This window comes from Ranitomeya variabilis, chromosome 3, assembly GCF_051348905.1.
Source record: "Ranitomeya variabilis isolate aRanVar5 chromosome 3, aRanVar5.hap1, whole genome shotgun sequence".
NCBI classification, from domain to species: Eukaryota; Metazoa; Chordata; class Amphibia; order Anura; family Dendrobatidae; genus Ranitomeya; species Ranitomeya variabilis.
The window spans coordinates 634739424-634757883 of NC_135234.1; the positions used below are offsets into that span (position 1 = coordinate 634739424).

Sequence of the window (18460 nt, forward strand, 5' to 3'; positions counted from 1 at the left end):
ACGGTGTCTGGCCTCTCCTGTGTGCTCAGTGTGTGTATACGGTGTCTGGCCTCTCCTGTGTGCACAGTGTGTGTATACGGTGTCTGGCCTCTCCTGTGTGCACAGTGTGTGTATACGGTGTCTGGCCTCTCCTGTGTGCACAGTGTGTGTATACGGTGTCTGGCCTCTCCTGTGTGCACAGTGTGTGTATACGGTGTCTGGCCTCTCCTGTGTGCACAGTGTGTGTATACGGTGTCTGGCCTCTCCTGTGTGCACAGTGTGTGTATACGGTGTCTGGCCTCTCCTGTGTGCACAGTGTGTGTATACGGTGTCTGGCCTCTCCTGTGTATGTACAGTGTCTGGCCTCTCATGTGTGCACAGTGTGTGTGTATACGGTGTGTGTGTATACAGTGTGTGTATACGGTGTCTGGCCTCTCCTGTGTATGTACAGTGTCTGGCCTCTCCTGTGTGCACAGTGTGTGTGTATACGGTGTGTGTGTATACAGTGTGTGTATACGGTGTCTGGCCTCTCCTGTGTGCACAGTGTGTGTATACGGTGTCTGGCCTCTCCTGTGTGCACAGTGTGTGTATACGGTGTCTGGCCTCTCCTGTGTGCACAGTGTGTGTATACGGTGTCTGGCCTCTCCTGGGTGCACAGTGTGTGTATACGGTGTCTGGCCTCTCCTGTGTGCACAGTGTGTGTATACGGTGTCTGGCCTCTCCTGTGTGCACATTGTGTAGATACAGTGTCTGGCCTCTCCTGTGTGCACAGTGTGTGTATACGGTGTCTGGCCTCTCCTGTGTGCACAGTGTGTGTATACGGTGTCTGGCCTCTCCTGTGTGCACAGTGTGTGTGTATACGGTGTGTGTGTATACAGTGTGTGTATACGGTGTCTGGCCTCTCCTGTGTATGTACAGTGTCTGGCCTCTCCTGTGTGCACAGTGTGTGTGTATACGGTGTGTGTGTATACGGTGTCTGGCCTCTCCTGTGTATGTACAGTGTGTGTATACGGTGTGTTTGTATACGGTGTCTGGCCTCTCCTGTGTGCACAGTGTGTGTATACGGTGTCTGGCCTCTCCTGTGTGCTCAGTGTGTGTATACGGTGTCTGGCCTCTCCTGTGTGCACAGTGTGTGTGTATACGGTGTGTGTGTATACAGTGTGTGTATACGGTGTCTGGCCTCTCCTGTGTATGTACAGTGTCTGGCCTCTCCTGTGTGCCACACTGTTTAACTGCCGGATCTCTGCAGCATGTGCTCAGCTTCCTGTGACCTTCCCTCACCTCTGACCTGCATGGAGGGGGCACCGCTGTCTGCTCCTATGATTAGCGCAGGGAAGAAGATCCCTCTCCAGTCTGTCTGTTGACTAGTAATCACTGCCAGTGCCTCTGGTATACAGGGAATTACCTCCCCAAAAAGAAAGTGTACAAGTCAGTCCGCTGTAATTCTGTCACCACTTGTATTACTTTCTGGACTCGTCAGTAAACAGTCACTTTGGCCGCTACTCAGCTTTCCCACTCTCCTGAGTGGCAGTGTCTCAGTGGCGCTGAGTGGTCGATCCCACTGACAATCTGCTGATAGTTGGCCGCTGACATGCCCACTGCTCTGTTACTACAGGAGATGAGCGCTGCCGCAGTTTGCCCATCAGCTCGGCTTCATTGATTGTCTACTACATCTGAGCGTCTCCAGAGGGTGTATACCATGATAGTCTATGGTCCTGTTGGCACATACGCCCCAATCCCGTTTTGCTGGGGGTTCAGACATAATCCTCGATGAGGTTAACATACGGGTGCCAAAACGCAGTGTGAAAGCGCCCCAAGTCTCATCCTGTGTGGAGAAAAGCTGGAGGCTGCTCCGTGGCCTTTCTCCTTGCACTTGGCTTTCATGTAGTAAGCCATGGCTCTGTATAATGAGGGATCCTGTCTGGATTCCATCCTGTTCAGGCAGCATTAGGGTATGTTTCCACAGTCAGGAATGGCTTAGTATTTGCTCAGGATGTGATACAGGTAAAATCTGCACCAAGTCGGCATCTAAGGTCACTGGCAGGTCACCTGCGTTTTGGATGCGTTTTTTTTACATGCTTTTCTTCATTGCATGCGTTTTTTTTTGTCACTTGAAATAAAGCAAATTGAAAGTTTTCTTCTGGGAAGGAAAAAAAAGTGGTTTCCTGTTTGCAGATATATTGGGATATGTTCCCACGTTCAGTAAACCCTGCGGATTGGACGCTGCATACATCTGCAGCGTCCAACCCGCCAGCTTCCAGCTGTTACAGCATAGTGGATGGGATTTCAAAAAATCCGTGCCCACTATGCGTGCGACTCACCCGCAGAGACGGACATGCGGCGCGTCTTTCCAGACTGCAGCATGTCAATTTATGTAGTGTAGACGCTCAGTCTCCGCTGCGTAAATTACCCATACACTTTCAGAAGAAGCGGTAAAACAACATTATCTTCCTAGTCACATGTGTATTAAGTGCGGGAGCGCAGCTTACTACGCATGTGTACTAATTTACATAGTGGTGAATCTAGTGACACAGCCGGACGTACATGACACAGAAAGTGGAGGAAAGCACAGAGAGGTCCCCTCCTTTTTAATAAATAAATTATAATAAAAAAAAAAAATACTCTGCGGTCCCCCTATATATGTTAACCAGCCAGAGTAAAGCAGACTACTGGGAATGGTATTTCAGGCTGGTAAGGATCCAATATCCATGAACCTTAGGCTACTTTCACACTAGCGTCGTGCACTGCACGTCGCTATGCGTCGTTTTGTAGAAAAAACGCATCCTGCAAAAGTGCTTGCAGGATGCGTTTATTCTCCATTGACTTGCATTAGCGACGCAGTGCGACACGTCGCAACCGTCGTGTTGCGCCGGACCGTCGCCACCAAAAAACGTTGCATGTAACGTTTTTTGGTGCGTCGTGCCCGTCTTTTCCGACCGCGCATGCTCTGCCGGAACTCCGCCCTCGCCTCCCCGCACCTCACAATGGGGCAGTGGATGCGTTGAAAAACAGCATCCGCTGCCCCCTTTGTGCAGCGCTTTCACTGCTTGCGTCGGTACGTCGCAACGACGCAATTCGTCGTACGACGCTAGTGTGAAAGTAGCCCTACCAGCCAGATAATACCAGACCGCAGTAGTCTGCTTACCTTGGATGGTTAGCAAAAATAGTGGGATCCACTCCAAAAAAAACGGCATGGGGTCCCCCTATTTTTGTTACCCAGCCAAGGAAAAAGCAGACAGCTGCGGCCTGGTATTCTCAGGCTGGCAAGGCCCATGGATTTTGGCCCTCACCAGCCTAAAAATAGCAGCCCGCAGCCGCCCCACAATTGGCGCATCCAAACATGCGCCAATTGTGACACTTTACCCTGCTCTTCCCACTTAGTAGTGGTGGCAAGTGGGGTAATATTTGTGGGGATGTCACCTGTGTTTTGTCATGTGACATCAATCCAACGGCTTAGTAATGGAGAATCGTCTATATAGAATGTAAGTCCGCAAGGACAGGGTCCTCTCCCCTCTGTACCAGTCTGTCATTGTACATTTGTTTACTGTTAACCATATCTATAACCCTGTATGTAACCCCTTCTCATGTACAGCACCATGGAATTAATGGTGCTATATTAATAATAATAATAATAATAATAATAATAATAAGACACCTATCCATTACTAAACATTCAAATAGAGAATGAAGACAGCACCTCATACGTTGGTGAAAAATCACAGTTCCTTTATTCTGCCCTCTGTGGCAACGTTTCGATCTACATGGTCTTTTTCAAGCACTTGTGGGTAAAAGTTAACCCTTTATTTGCTATACGGTGCTGTGAATTGTTTATTTTTTGATACCTATCCATTACTAATCCTATGGTTATATGGTCAAAAAAGACACTACCAGAATAAAGTCCTTTATTAATCTTAATTAACCATACTTACTTAAATGCCTAAGCCCATTTAAAAAAAAACAAAACAAAACCTTAACCCCTTCGCGCCATCCGCCGTACTAGTACGGCGCTGCCGGCACTGCATTTGTGCCAGCCGCAGTACTAGTACGGCGGACCGATCACCGCGGTCTCGCGCTGAGCGCCGCGGTGATCGGGTGCGGGTGTCAGCTGTATATGACAGCTGACACCCCGCAGCAATGCCCACGATCGGCGCTAGCGCCGATCGCGGGCATTTATTTAACCCCTCTGATGCCGCTGTCAATAGTGACAGCGGCATAGAGGTGGATCGCGCAGGGACGGGGGCTCCCTGCGCTCTCCCACCGGAGCAACGCGATGAGATCGCGCTGCTCCGGTGACCTGGAAGGAGTCCCCGGATCCAAGATGGCCGCGGGACTCCTTCCGGGTCATTTACTGACCTGGCTTGCCGGCGCCTGCTGAGAGTTCCTAATAGCAGGCGCCGGCAAGCCTCTGGAACGTGCCTGTCACATCGTTGATCTGACAGAGTGCTATGCACACTGTCAGATCAACGATCTGATCTAAAACAGTGATGTCCCACCCTGGGACAATGGTAAAAAGTAAAAAAAAAAAAATACAATGTATAAAAAATAAAATAAAAAAAAATCCCCAAATAAAGAAAAAAAAAACCTTTCCCAGTAATTCCATTTATTTTTGTAAATAAAAAAAAACAAACAATAAAAGTACACATATTTGGTATCGCCACGTCCGTAACGACCCGCTCTATAAAACTATCCCACTAGTTAACCCCTTCAGTGAACACCGCAAAAAATAAAAATAAAAAACAAGGCAAAAAACAACGCTTTATTATCATACAGGCGAACAAAAAGTGGAATAACACGCGATCAAAAAGACGGATATAAATAACCATGGTACCGTTGAAAACGTCATCTTGTCCCGCAAAAAAAAAGCCGCCATACAGCATCAACAGAAAAATAAAAAAGTTATAGCTCTCAGAATAAAGCGATGCAAAAACAATTATTTTTTTATATAAAATAGTTTTTATTGTGTAAAAGCGCCAAAACATAAAAAAAATACATAAATGAGGTATCGCTGTAATCGTACTGACCTGAAGAATAAAGCTGCTTTATCAATTTTACCACACGTGGAACGGTATAAAAGCCCCCCCAAAAGAATTTCAGGAATTGCTGGTTTTTGTTCATTCCGCCTCCCAAAAATCGGAATAAAAAGCGATCAAAAAATATCATGTGCCCGAAAATGGTACCAATAAAAACGTCAACTCGTCCCGCAAAAAACAAGATCTCACATGACTCTGTGGGCCAAAATATGGATAAATTATAGCTCTCAAAATGTGGTGATGCAAAAACTATTTTTTGTAATAAAAAGCGTCTTTTAGTGTGTGATGGCTGCCAACCATAAAAATCCGCCAAAAAAATGCTATAAAAGTAAATCAAACCCCCCTTCATCACCCCCTTAGTTAGGGAAAAATAATAAAATTTTAAAAAATGTATGTATTTCCATTTTCCCATTAGGGTTAGGGCTAGGGTTAGGGCTGGGGTTAAGGTTGGGGTTAGGATTTCAGTTAGAATTGGGGGTTTCCACTGTTTAGGCACATCAGGGGCTCTCCAAACGCGACATGGCGTCCGATCTCAATTCCAGCCAATTCTTCTTTGAAAAACTAAAACAGTGCTCCTTCCCTTCCGAGTTCTCCTGTGCGCCCAAACAATGGTCCCCCCCAACATATGGGGTATCAGCGTTCTCAGGACAAGTTGGACAACAACTTTTGGGGTCCAATTTCTCCTGTTACCTTTAGGAAAATAAAAACGTGGGGGCTAAAATATCATTTTCGTGGAAAAAAAAAATATTTTTTATTTTCACGGCTCTGCGTTATAAACTGTAGTGAAACACTTGTTGGTTCGAAGTTCTCACAACACATCTAGATAAGTTCCTTGGGGGGTCTAGTTTCCAATATGGGGTCACTTGTGGGGTGTTTCTACTGTTTAGGTACATCAGGGGCTCTGCAAATGCAACATGACAACTGCAGACCAATCCATCTAAGTCTGAATTTCAAACGGCGCTCCTTCCCTTCCGAGCTCTGCCGTGCGCCCAAACAGTGGTTCCCCCCCATGTATGGGATATCAGCATACTCAGGACAAATTGGACAATAACTTTTGTGGTCCAATTTCTCCTGTTACCCTTGGGAGAAAAAAAAATTGCAGGCTGAAACATCATTTTGTGGAAAGAAAAAATTATTTTTTTAATTTTCACAGCGCTACATTCTAAGCTTTAGTGAAACAATTGGGGGTTAAAAGTGCTCACCACACATCTAGATAAGTTCCTTAGGGGGTCTTCTTTCCAAAATGGGGTCCATTGTGGGGGGTTTCCACTGTTTAGGCATGTCAGGGTCTCTCCAAAGGCGACATGGGTTCCGATCTCAATTCCAGCCAATTTTGCATTGAAAAGTCAAACGGCGCTCCTTCCCTTCTGAGCTCTGCCATGTGCTCAAACAGTGGTTTATCCCCATATATGAAGTATCAGCCTACTCAGGACAAATTGCACAACAACTTTTGAGGTCCAATTTATCCTGTTACCCTTGGGAAAATAAAAAATTTGGGGCAAAAAGATCATTTTTTGTGAAAATTAATATGAATTTTTTTTTACGGCTCTACATTATAAACTTCTGTGAAGCACTTGGAGGTTCAAAGTGCTCAACACACATCTAGATTAGTTCCTTAGAGGGTCTACTTTCCAAAATGGTGTCACTTGTGGGGGTTTCCACTGTTTAGGCACGTCAGGGGCTCTCCAATCGAGCCATGGGTTCCGATCTCAATTCCAGCAAATCTTGCATTGAAAAGTCAAATGGCGCTCCTTCCCTTCCGAGCTCTGCCATGTGCCCAATCAATGGTTTACCCCAACATGTGGGGTATCAGCGTACTCAGGACAAATTGTACAACAACTTTTATGGTCCAATTTCTCCTGTTACCCTTGGTAAAATAAAACAAATTGGATCTGAAGTAAAAATTTTGTGGAAAAAAAAAGTTAAATGTTCAATTTTTTTTAAACATTCCAAAAATTCCTGTGAAGCACCTGAGGGGTTAATAAACTTTTTGAATGTGGTTTTGAGTACCTTGAGGGGTGCAGTTTTTAGAATGGTGTCACTTTTGGGCATTTTCTGTCATATAGACCCCTCAAAGTCACTTCAAGTGTGAGGTGGTCCGTAAAAAAAATGGTTTTGCAAATTTTGTTGCAAAAATGAGAAATCGCTGGTCAACTTTTAACCCTTATAACTCCCTAACAAAAAAAAATTATGTTTCCAAAATTGTGCTGATGTAAAGCAGACATGTGGGAAACGTTGTTTATTAACTATATTATCTATATATATAATTGTCTAAGGGTTTTTACGTCTGTCTGTCTGTCTGTCCTGGAAATCCCGCGTCCCGATGTCATAATGGAAATCCCGCGTCTGATTGGTCGAGGCCGCCAGGCCTCGACCAATCAGCGACGGGCACAGTATCGACGTAGATGTCATAATGGTTGCCATGGCGACGATGATGTCATAAAGGTTGCCTCGACCAATCAGCGACGGGCACAGTCTGCCGCGAATTCTGGAATCCTCATTGTCCATATACTACGGGGACATGCATATTCTAGAATACCCGATGCATTAGAATCGGGCCACAGTCTAGTGTGATATAACTCTCTAATTTAAGGGCATAAAAACTAAAAGTTTGAAAATTGCTAAATTTTCATAATTTTCGACAAGTCATATCGAAGAAGTTTCACCACTATCATGAAGTACAATATGTCACGAGAAAACAATGTCAGAATCACCAGGATCCGTTGAAGCGTTTCAGAGTTATGACCTCATAAAGTGACAGTGGTCAGAATTGTAAAAATTGGCCCTGTCACTTAGGTGTAAACAGGCTTTGGGGTGAAGGGGTTAATCAGGTTCCTCGCATCATGTTCTCATACACTTTATGCAGTTAATAGCCCTCTCTGTCTGTTCTGCTACATACTTGGGCAGTTAACTGGTTCATGTAGCTTTACATGAACACCTGAGCCTTACACTATGGCTGGTCCGGACAACGAAAGCAATTGTTACCATCCACCTCTCGTGTCTCCCCTTTTTCCTCATAGTTTGTAAGCTTGAAAGCAGAGCCCTCACTCCTCTTGGTATCTGTTTTGAACTGTGATTTTTGTTATGCTCTAATGTCTATTGTCTGTACAAGTCCCCTCTATAATGTAAAGTGCTGCGGAATATGTCGGCGCTATATAAAAAATTATTATTATCCCCGACTCCCTCGATCTCCTGCAAAAAAAAAATAAAATAAACCAACACAAATACTCCCTAGTCCAACGTAGTCCAATTACCGAGTGTCCCACGACGAATCCAGCTCTGCTACATCTGGATGCCTTTGGCTGAACAGTGGCAATATGCCACCATCCAGCCTGACATCCAGTCCCAGCAGAGCTTGTAGATGACCACCGGAGATAGCTCGGTCTCCGGCAATCACCTGTACTGCAGTTCTCATGATCAGCTGACCGTGAGAACTTTGCCAGTGACCGGAGATATCCCCGGTGGTCATGTGCACAGCAGTTCTTGCGGTCAGCTGATCTCATAGCGAGAACTGCAGGGGACGCGAACTTACGGCTGAAACAAGGTAAGACATTATTTAAATTAGTACACATGCGTAGTATCTAATGATCGTCTATGGGAAATTTATGTTGCGGAGACTGAGCATCTCTGCAACATAAATAGACATGCTGCAGTCTATAAAGACGCGCTGCATGTCCATTTACGCAGGGAGCCGCGGGCGTGTTTTAACGCATAGTGGAGATGGGATTTCATGAAATCGCCTCCACTATGCTGTAACATCTGGACTCTGCAGGTTTGACACTGCGCCTGGACGCAGCATCAAACCCGCAGCGTTTACTGACTGTGGAAGCATACCCTTAGACTCCTGACAGGTGTCAGTTCCCATGTAGCATCTCCTCGGTGGACCCCCACAATGATGTGTGCTGGGGGCATTTTTTGCTGTGGGTGTCATTGTGAAGAAGGAGCAGAGCTGCAGATTTTGCTATTTCCATTCTAAAGGATGAAATTTGCCCCCACATCCAGAGCCTAAATTGACGTGCTGCAGATCTGAGACCCCCAGCTCCTGTCATTTTCAGCTGCAGATGTATTTTGTAGCATGAGCCTGAGCTTTCTTACACCCATGTACCATGTTGGCTCTGTGAAATGCAGCGGACTTTTGAAAAATCCGCTGTTTGGCCTTATGGAAAGCCAATGGGGCTAATCTGCCGCTTTCCCTTAGGATTGTAGCATTACTCAGCTGTGGCTGCCCGTGTAATAATTGCCAGCGTGTCCGGCCAGGCAGACATTTGATCATGCTCGTTGCTATGGTAACACTTTACTTTACAAAAGTCCGAAAACCAACGTGCCCCTCCGGGTCTCCCACACATGCCAGTGAAAGCTCATACTGGTCATCTTCTTTGCTGTCAGCAGAATTATTAAAGTATAGAAGTCGCCATATTGTTTCCCATAAGACACCAGTGACAGGACGCACGTTCCAGTAGAGAGCAGACTGTGGCTGTCAGATGTCACTGGTGGACAGGGAGGCCATGCTGCATCCACAGGAGAAGGCCTCGGCCGAATCTGTCTACTGTGAAAGAGGGGGGTACTGATATGCCCCTAGGCGTAGAGAGAACTGGTGAAAAGGAGGGCTCTTCTGTGATCATTGGTAGAAGGGCAAGGGTGACCCTAATGTGGCCGTTAGGGAAGGCGTTGTGACTGGTCATGGACAGTGAGAGTGCAGTTGGAGGTTCTATCGATCATGACTTTTGGGGGATGTTACACTATTATGTTATGATCGGTGGATGTCTGACCTCTGGGACCCCCCAGCAATCCTGAGAATGGAAAAGATACAGGCCTGCGTCCCCCTCACTTTGTGTTATATTGCACAGCGAGCACCCACTGTGACTACAGAAGAGCCCCATGTAAATGAGCACGGCCGGCTGCCGCTCCCTGGACAGCTGGGGTGCAGGGGGTGCTAGTATACAGGGCATCTCCGCACGTCATTCTCAGTGTGGGGGTACGGGGAGCTAACCCCCAAATCATAGTGATTACATACCTGAATGGAGCAGTTCTGTAGTTTCCTGTGTCCCAGTGCATGAAAAGACGTAAAGGGGTCTCGGCACTGAATAAGCGTTGCCGCCCCTTGGATCACAGATGCCATTTATGCTTCCTCCTGGCCTAACAAAGGCAAATATTCTGTATTTCAGTAGTTCTTGTATATGTGCCTTATACGTGATAGTCCCTCCGTTTACTCTACATAACCAGTTGCTTTGTCTTATTTCAGTACATTCAGGCCGAGCCCCCCACTAATAAGTCTCTGTCCAGCCTGGTGGTCCAGCTCCTGCAGTTCCAAGAAGAAGTGTTTGGGAAACACGTCAGCAACGCTCCACTCACCAAACTGCCGGTAACTACAGCTATTGTCCAGTGCTAGCGCTTTCCATGTTTGGATTATGGTGTGACACATACGCTGAGGTCCTAAAGCCGTGGTGCACCTCTGACCGGTCATTGCAATGCTTCAGCCTTTGGCCCTAATGGACGGATGGATGATCCCAAACATAAAGCATAGCCAACCGGATGGCTACTGTAATAAAGCATGAAAACCCTTACTGATGGGTCCAGCAATCAGGAACCACTTTATTACTAGCAGCCCGCCATAACTTGTGCTTTTGTTTCAGATAAAGTTCAAATCACATTTCTACCATTGCACAAGTTACTAGATGGCTTTCTAATTGCTAAGCCATGATGGGATCACATTTATGGCGCAGTCTGACGCCTGTATAAATCGGCCTGAGATCTGACTGCTATACACGGACTGGCCGGCGGGTCTCCTGACCCAAGTGTGGCAGCTGCATAGAAGTATATCAAGCTGTCATGCTCAAGTCGGGAGAGCCGACAGCCAGTCCATGTATAGCAGTCAGATCTCAGGCCGATTTATAGGAATGACTTACTGCACTGCAGCCACCTGAATCTTTAGGCTGTGTGTGGCCTAAAGATTCAGGACTGGTGTGTTTTGTTTTTTTCCACACTGATTTTGATAAATCCGCAGGGCAAAAACAGTGTTTTTCTTGCGTTTTTACCGCAGGTTTACCACGGTTTTTGTGCGGATTCTACTGCGGTTTTACACCTGCGGTTTTTTAATATGGAGCAGGTGTCAAACCGCTGCAGATTCCACACAAAGAATTGACATTCTGCGGAAAATAAACCGCAGCGTTTCTGCGCGTTTTTTTCCGCAGCATGTGCACAGCGGTTTTTATTTTCCATAGGCTAACATGGTACTGTACACCGCATGGAAAACTGCTGCGGATCCGCAGCATCAAAAACGCTGCGGATCCGCAGTAAAAACCGCAACGTGTGCACATGGCCTTATACTTTCCCCTTCGCCTCATTGGGGGACACAGACCGTGTTGAATGCTGCTGCCACTAGGAGGCTGACACTAGTGATACAGAGAAAGTGATCTCCTCCCCTGCAGTATACACCCTCCTGCTGGCTCTCAGCTAACCAGTTCTTGCTTAGTGTCCTTAGGAGGCACACGGATGGGTCTGCTATTCAGACCCAAAACTCTTTATTATTTTATTTTTTTCTTTTACATTTTTGATTTTATTTTTTCCACGGACGAATGGGGCGATGGATCCTTTCAAGGTTCCGATCTCCCCGAACCATCAACAGGCGAGCACAGAGAGTGTCGCCTCTCCGTACCCTCTCCTGCGACGTGGGATGCCAAGCTTGGGCTGATTCTTAGGGGCGACGGGTCCCTTCAAGGGCACCGATCTCCCCACACCATCAACAGACTAGCACATGGAGTGTCGCCTCCCCGTACCCTCTTTCCCAGCCAGGCCTAATGCCGGACAACTGGCCCTGTCCACCTGGGGGCTGAACTCCGTGGATGTACAGAGGCCCCTCTCTATGGCGTCCGAGCAGCCCTCCACTGTCCCACCACTGTAAAAGCGGATGGCACAAGGAGGCGGACGGTTCCTCTCCGCCTCCCTAACAAAGGGATGGTGGATTGAGGTTTATCCCTCTATCCCTGCACCGTCCACGCTGCAATACCTGACCTACCTGCAGTTATCTGTGGCGGCTCCATGCCGGGACGCGCACCGATGGTGAGTGGATCCTGTCAGCGGTGGCCTCTGCAGCAGGATATTCACATACTCACAGGCAGTCTCAGGCTTCCCTGTGGCCCACCTCCCTGAGGTAACGCTCCGGCCAGCTGCAAAAATTTAGCCCCCAGCTTCGGCTGATGTGTAGGCCGCACCCCGGAAGCGCACTATGGCGCCCTAACGCGTCTCTGCCCGCTTTTCTGGCGCATCTCGCCTGGCACAGAAGCGCTCAGTTTTCTCAGCCACTACAACTCCCCTCACGTCTACCGCTGGTATCGCTCCCGCCGGCTGCAGAAATTTAGGCCCCGGCTTGGGCCTATTCATGGAAGTCTCAAGGCTCCGCCCACATCATGCATGTGGCTCCACCCCCCGAATTGGCGCTTCTCACTCTCTGCGAGATTTTATCACCTCTGCAACTCCCGGTGCCCATCTTGTTCCACCCGGCCGGCTCACACAGGGGTGACGACTTTGCATTAAAGGGGCACAACGACATGACATGACCAGTATTCCCTGGTCTTAAAGGCACATGACCAGTATTCCCTGGTCTTAAAGGCACACAACCAGTATTCCCTGGTCTTAAAGGCACACGACCAGTATTCCCTGGTCTTAAAGGCACACGACCAGTATTCCCTGGTCTTAAAGGCACACGACCAGTATTCCCTGGTCTTAAAGGCACACGACCAGTATTCCCTGGTCTTAAAGGCACACGACCAGTATTCCCTGGTCTTAAAGGCACACGACCAGTATTCCCTGGTCTTAAAGGCACACGACCAGTATTCCCTGGTCTTAAAGGCACACGACCAGTATTCCCTGGTCTTAAAGGCACACGACCAGTATTCCCTGGTCTTAAAGCAACACGACCAGTATTCCCTGGTCTTAAAGGCACACGACCAGTATTCCCTGGTCTTAAAGGCACACGACCAGTATTCCCTGGTCTTAAAGGCACACGACCAGTATTCCCTGGTCTTAAAGGCACACGACCAGTATTCCCTGGTCTTAAAGGCACACGACCAGTATTCCCTGGTCTTAAAGGCACACGACCAGTATTCCCTGGTCTTAAAGGCACACGACCAGTATTCCCTGGTCTTAAAGGCACACGACCAGTATTCCCTGGTCTTAAAGGCACACGACCAGTATTCCCTGGTCTAAAAGGCACACGACCAGTATTCCCTGGTCTAAAAGGCACACGACCAGTATTCCCTGGTCTAAAAGGCACACGACCAGTATTCCCTGGTCTAAAAGGCACACGACCAGTATTCCCTGGTCTAAAAGGCACACGACCAGTATTCCCTGGTCTAAAAGGCACACGACCAGTATTCCCTGGTCTAAAAGGCACACGACCAGTATTCCCTGGTCTTAAAGGCACATGACCAATCCGAAGCCGGTCACCCTAAATGAGCTCAGGAGCCCTCCGCCTCTAATCCCAGTTTATCCCAGAGTACCTAGTTCCCTCGGTGGACTTCGTCACTGACCGCAATCCATGGTTTCTCTGACCAAGAGATTGAATCCCTCTGTGATCCCTTTGTGGCTCGGAGTGCTCGCAGGACCGATATACATGGTCCCTCTCCTACATGGGAGCCGTCGGCTAGCAGGGGCCGCGAGTATTCTAGAAACGTACAGGCGTCTAGAAACGTACAGGCATCTAGAAAACGGAAGTTTTCATTTCATGAGCTCTCTCCCCAATGATTTGCTGAGAACAAGACTCTGAATATGAATCAGATATTGCCTTGGACCTGGACTTGCCAGAGCTTCAGTAAAGGATGGACTCGCCTATTTATATCATCAACCAATCTCTGTACATTGACGAGGACTCCGGTTCTGCTCTAGACTACGCAGTGTCCCTCATAAGGAGACTAAACTCCCTCGTAGAGGATTTGCCATTCAGTCCGGATAAGCTATTCATTCAACAGAAGCCTCTACGTGGGATGCCATGCCTGGTCTGATTTTTAGGGCGACGGGTCCTTTAAAGGGCAACGATCTCCCCACACCATCAACAGACGAGCACACGGAGTGTCGCCTCCATGTATCCTCATCTACATCCCGGCCTAACGCCAGACAACCTGTCCTGTCCACCCGGAGACTTGAACTCCGTGGATGTACAGAGGCACCCTTTTTGGCGTCCGAGCACCCCCCTCTGCATCACCACTGTTTAGCAGGAAGGCAGATGATCCCTCTCCACTTCCCTGTTAAGAGCACAGTGGATTGAGGGTTCCTAATTTTGAACTTTGCACCGTCAAAAGAGAGTGGCGATGGTAAGAGACTATGACCTGCTGGATGCAGCCGCGCATTCTGCCACTTGGCAGATTAAGCGGGTGGAATCTACTGTGGTATACCTACCAGTATCCCTGCCCGATGTGTCATCAATTAAAATTACCACGGACTGTCAGATAGCAAATCTGGTTCGTTCCGTCTTGCGGCTTCGGGTTCAGCGCTCTACCCTCCCTAGCCGCCGCATGGATTGCTAGAGCAATGGTCTCCTGGCTGGAGACCTGAACTACTTTGATTCACACCAGTAACCTTTTTCCGAATACAGTACAACTGGCCAATCAAATCTTTTGAGCAGGAGACTAACAAAAAATTGTATGTTTCCTACAGACTCAACCAGCAGTGGAAGGGTTGTGCAGGACAGTCTAGATCTAAGGGATCTTGGTTTCAAAAAGGGGAACGAAAAGTAAGACTGATCCTGGACCTCAAACTTCTAACAACCTTTGTCAAGGTCCTCCTTCTTCGGATGGAGTTCATCCGCTCAGCCATTACTTCAACAGAAAAAGGTGCAGTTTCTGGCATTCATCGACATTCTGGATGCTTACCCTCACATTCTTATTTTTCCCCTCTTCAAAAATTCCTTCACTTTTCCATTCGCGAACAGCATTTTCAAGTCACGACCTTGTCCTTCGTCCTTTCGACCGCACCCAGAGTGTTCGCAAGGGTCATGGCGGCTGTCATGTTCCTCTTGCACCCTTGAGGCGTGGTCATCCTGCCCTGTTTGGTCGACTGTCTAGCCGCTCTTCCAGGACTAAGTTGAGTCGTCTATATCACTTGCGATACCCTCTCACCTGGGCTGGCAGCTAAACTTAGACAAGTTCTCCTCATTTCCAGCCCAGCAGATATCCTTTTTGAGGATCATCCTGCACATTTCCAGAAGGATGGTAATTCTCCCTCAAGACAAGGTCATGGCCCTTCAACAGGGAGCTCGCGCACTTGATCACTCATCCCCTCATTTCATTCGATTTGCTAGGAGGGTTCTGAGGAAAAATGGTGACGACAATGGAAGCCGTTTCCTTCGCTCCGCTCGTTTTCAGCAAGTCAAACAGACTTTCAGACGGTAGTCTCTGAGCTTCTTCTTCATCCAGGGCCTTTCTCCAGGTTCAATGGTTATTAGTAACTACCAGTGCCAGTCTTCTATTCCCGATCATTGCTCTGGAGATCCGAACGGTAGTCCTACAGCAGGTCCACTGCCTTCTGGCAGGTCACCCCATCCGAATTCAATTGGATAATGCCACGCCTGTGCCATATATCAATCATCTAGCAGGTACCCACGGTCAGGCGCCATGGCCAAGGTACCTCACATTCTCTGATGGGCCGAGATCTATCATTCTGTGATCTCGGCAGTACATATCCGAGGAGTAGAACTCTGGGCGGCAAACATATTCAGCCGTCAGGGTTCCGCCTCAAGTGACTGGGAACTTCACCCGGAAGTCTTCCATCAGATCTGCCTTCACTGGAGCTCTCCAGTTGTAGATCGGATGGCGTCCAGACTGAACGCCAATGTACTCGAGTTCGTGGTTCGGCCTCGAGATCCAAGAGCCATCGCACTGCATGCTCTGGTTCTTCCGTGGTACCAGTTTCCATAACTCCCCTTCCACTACTTCCGAAAGCCTTTCGGAAGCAGAAAGGGCCCCAGTGATCCTCGGAGATCCGAGATCCGTCAGTTTTTTGTTTGCGGAGCTAGTATCTTTCCGCCTTATTGCAACAAAACTGCAAGTAGGGACTTTCTCGCAGGGAGTTTTCACACGTAGTTCTTCCCTATCGCATACCGTTAGATCATTTGGACCTTAATGGTCCTAGGAGTCTTACAGTAGACTCCTTTTGATCCGGACAGACTTTACTATCAGGGAAGGTTGCCCTTTTTTCTCTGCGATATCCTCATCCTGATGAGTCTTCGGAGATAGCTGCTCTGTTCTTTCAGACTTTTTTCCCTTATTACCTTCAAGGCAAGGTTGTCCTCAGGCCATCCCCATCCCTTGTTACCAAGGTGGTATTGTATTACCACTGTTATGAGGGCATCGTTCTTCCCTCATCTCTTTCGGCACCAGTCCACAAAATGGAATGAGTTCCCCATATTCTGGACGAAGTGAGTGCTCTGAGTAGGTACGTCTCCAGGACGGCGTCCTTCCGAAGGTTGGACGCTTTATTTGGGCTTCCTGATGGTAAGAGGAAGGCTTCCTGACGTTTACAGGAAGAGTTTAGCCGTTTCATCGGCCATGTTAGCCTGGTGGATTCGTTTCACCATCCAGGAGTCCTTCTGTGTTAGATGTCAGCCTATCTCCCTGTCTGACGAGGGTTCTAGGCACCAGGCGTCGGCAAAGCATGCCTGCAAGCTTGCACATTCGTCCAGTCCGCATGCATTCTTGAAGCACTTTAATTCCAACACTTCCACAGATGGGAGTCTGGGCAGGCGGACTCTGCAGGCCGCGGTGGCGCACTTGTAAGTAGCGGTTACACAGGGCCTGATCTCATGTTGTCCCCACCCAGGGACTGCTTTGGGTCATCCCACGGTCTGTGTCCCCCAATGAGGCGAAGGAGAAATAGGGATTTTTGTGTACTCACCGTAAAATCCTTTTCTTCGAGCCATTCATTGGGGGAAACAGCTCCCACCCTGTTATTAGCTTATGCTTGTTTTATAATCTGACATGCTGTACTCTCATATATAATATGACATGCTATACGCTCATATGTTGTTATTGATCTCCTACTGCTTTTGCACCGAACTGGTTAGTTGAGAGCCAGCAGGAGGGTGTATACTGCAGAGGAGGAGCTAACTTTCTTTGTATCACTTAGTGTCAGCCTCCTAGTGGCAGCAGCATCCTTCTCTCTTCACAGAATTTAGATATTTGGAACTAAGGCTGTGTGCACACGTAGCATATTTTTCGCGTTTTTTTTTGCGGTTTTTCACTATAAAAACGCTATAAAACCGCGAAAAAAACGCTTACATTAAGCATCCTATGTAATAGAATGCATTCCGCATTTTTTGTGCACATGCTGCATTTTTTTCCTGAGCGGAATCGCATTCCAGAAAAAAACGCAGCATGTTCATTAAAATTGCGGAATCGCGGCGATTCTGCACCCATAGGAGTGCATTGATCTGCTTACTTCCCGCACGGGGCTGTGCACACCATGCGGGAAACAAGCAGATCATGTGCGGTTGGTACCCAGGGTGGAGGAGAGGAGACTCTCCTCCACGGACTGGGCACCATATAATTGGTAAAAAATAAAGAATTAAAATAAAAAATAGTCCTATACTCACCCTCTGATGGCCCCCGAAGTGTTCCCGCCTCTCCGGTGCATGATCTCTCTTCCGTTCCTATAGATGATGTGGTTCAGGACCTGTGATGACGTCACTGTCTTGTGATTGGTCGCGTGACCGCTCATGTGACTCATGCGACCAATCACAAGACAGTGACGTCATCGCAGGCCCTTCACTGCACTCCAGCTATAGGAACGGACGCCGCTGAGGTCTGCAGGTGAGTATAACCATGTTTTTTATTTTTTTTATTATTTTTAAACATTCGATCTTTTACTATAGATGCTGCATAGGCTGCATCTATAGTAAAAAGTTGGTCACACTTGTCAAACACTATGTTTGACAAGTGTGACCAACCTGTCAGTCAGTTTTCCAAGCGATGCTACAGATCGCTTGGAAAACTCTAGCATTCTGCAAGCTAGTTATGCTTGCAAAACGCTAGTTTTCTGCGGGTATATGCATGCTAATTCTGCATGCGATATACCCACGGCAGGAGGCGCAGAATTGCAGCGGAAATTTCTGCGGCAATTCTGCAACGTGTGAACTTAGCCTTAAGCTGGCCACTCAGATTAGATAGCGGTCAGCCATCTCTCCCCTCTCCCCATACAGAAGAACACTCATCTCAGCCAAGTGTTCCTGTTTTCTTTATGAGAGAGCTGCTACCAGATTAATTGGGCAGCGGCTTATGTCTTCGTCAAAAAAAAGGATTGGGCATTTGAATTCCATCGTCTAATTTCTATGTCCCCTGATATCATCTGTTGTGGGGCAGTTGGTAGTTTCCCATACACCTTAGATGATCCGCAAAAATCAGTTGGAGCGGTCACCTTTAATGTGTATGTCTTCCGTAAAGAGGTTTTCCCATAAAGTACAT

At 47.7% G+C, this 18460-nt stretch overlaps 1 protein-coding gene across 4 annotated transcripts in view; it reads left to right on the forward strand.

Moving 5' to 3' along the window:
• The window catches only part of SMARCC2 (SWI/SNF related BAF chromatin remodeling complex subunit C2), a 78674-nt gene that overhangs the window by 5917 nt on the left and 54297 nt on the right, over positions 1-18460 (forward strand). For all 4 annotated transcript variants that reach the window (XM_077297546.1, XM_077297547.1, XM_077297544.1 and 1 more), the window contains exon 2: positions 10252-10371. In XM_077297546.1, the coding sequence (XP_077153661.1) occupies positions 10252-10371 (120 nt within the window). The remainder of the gene's footprint in view (positions 1-10251; positions 10372-18460) is intronic.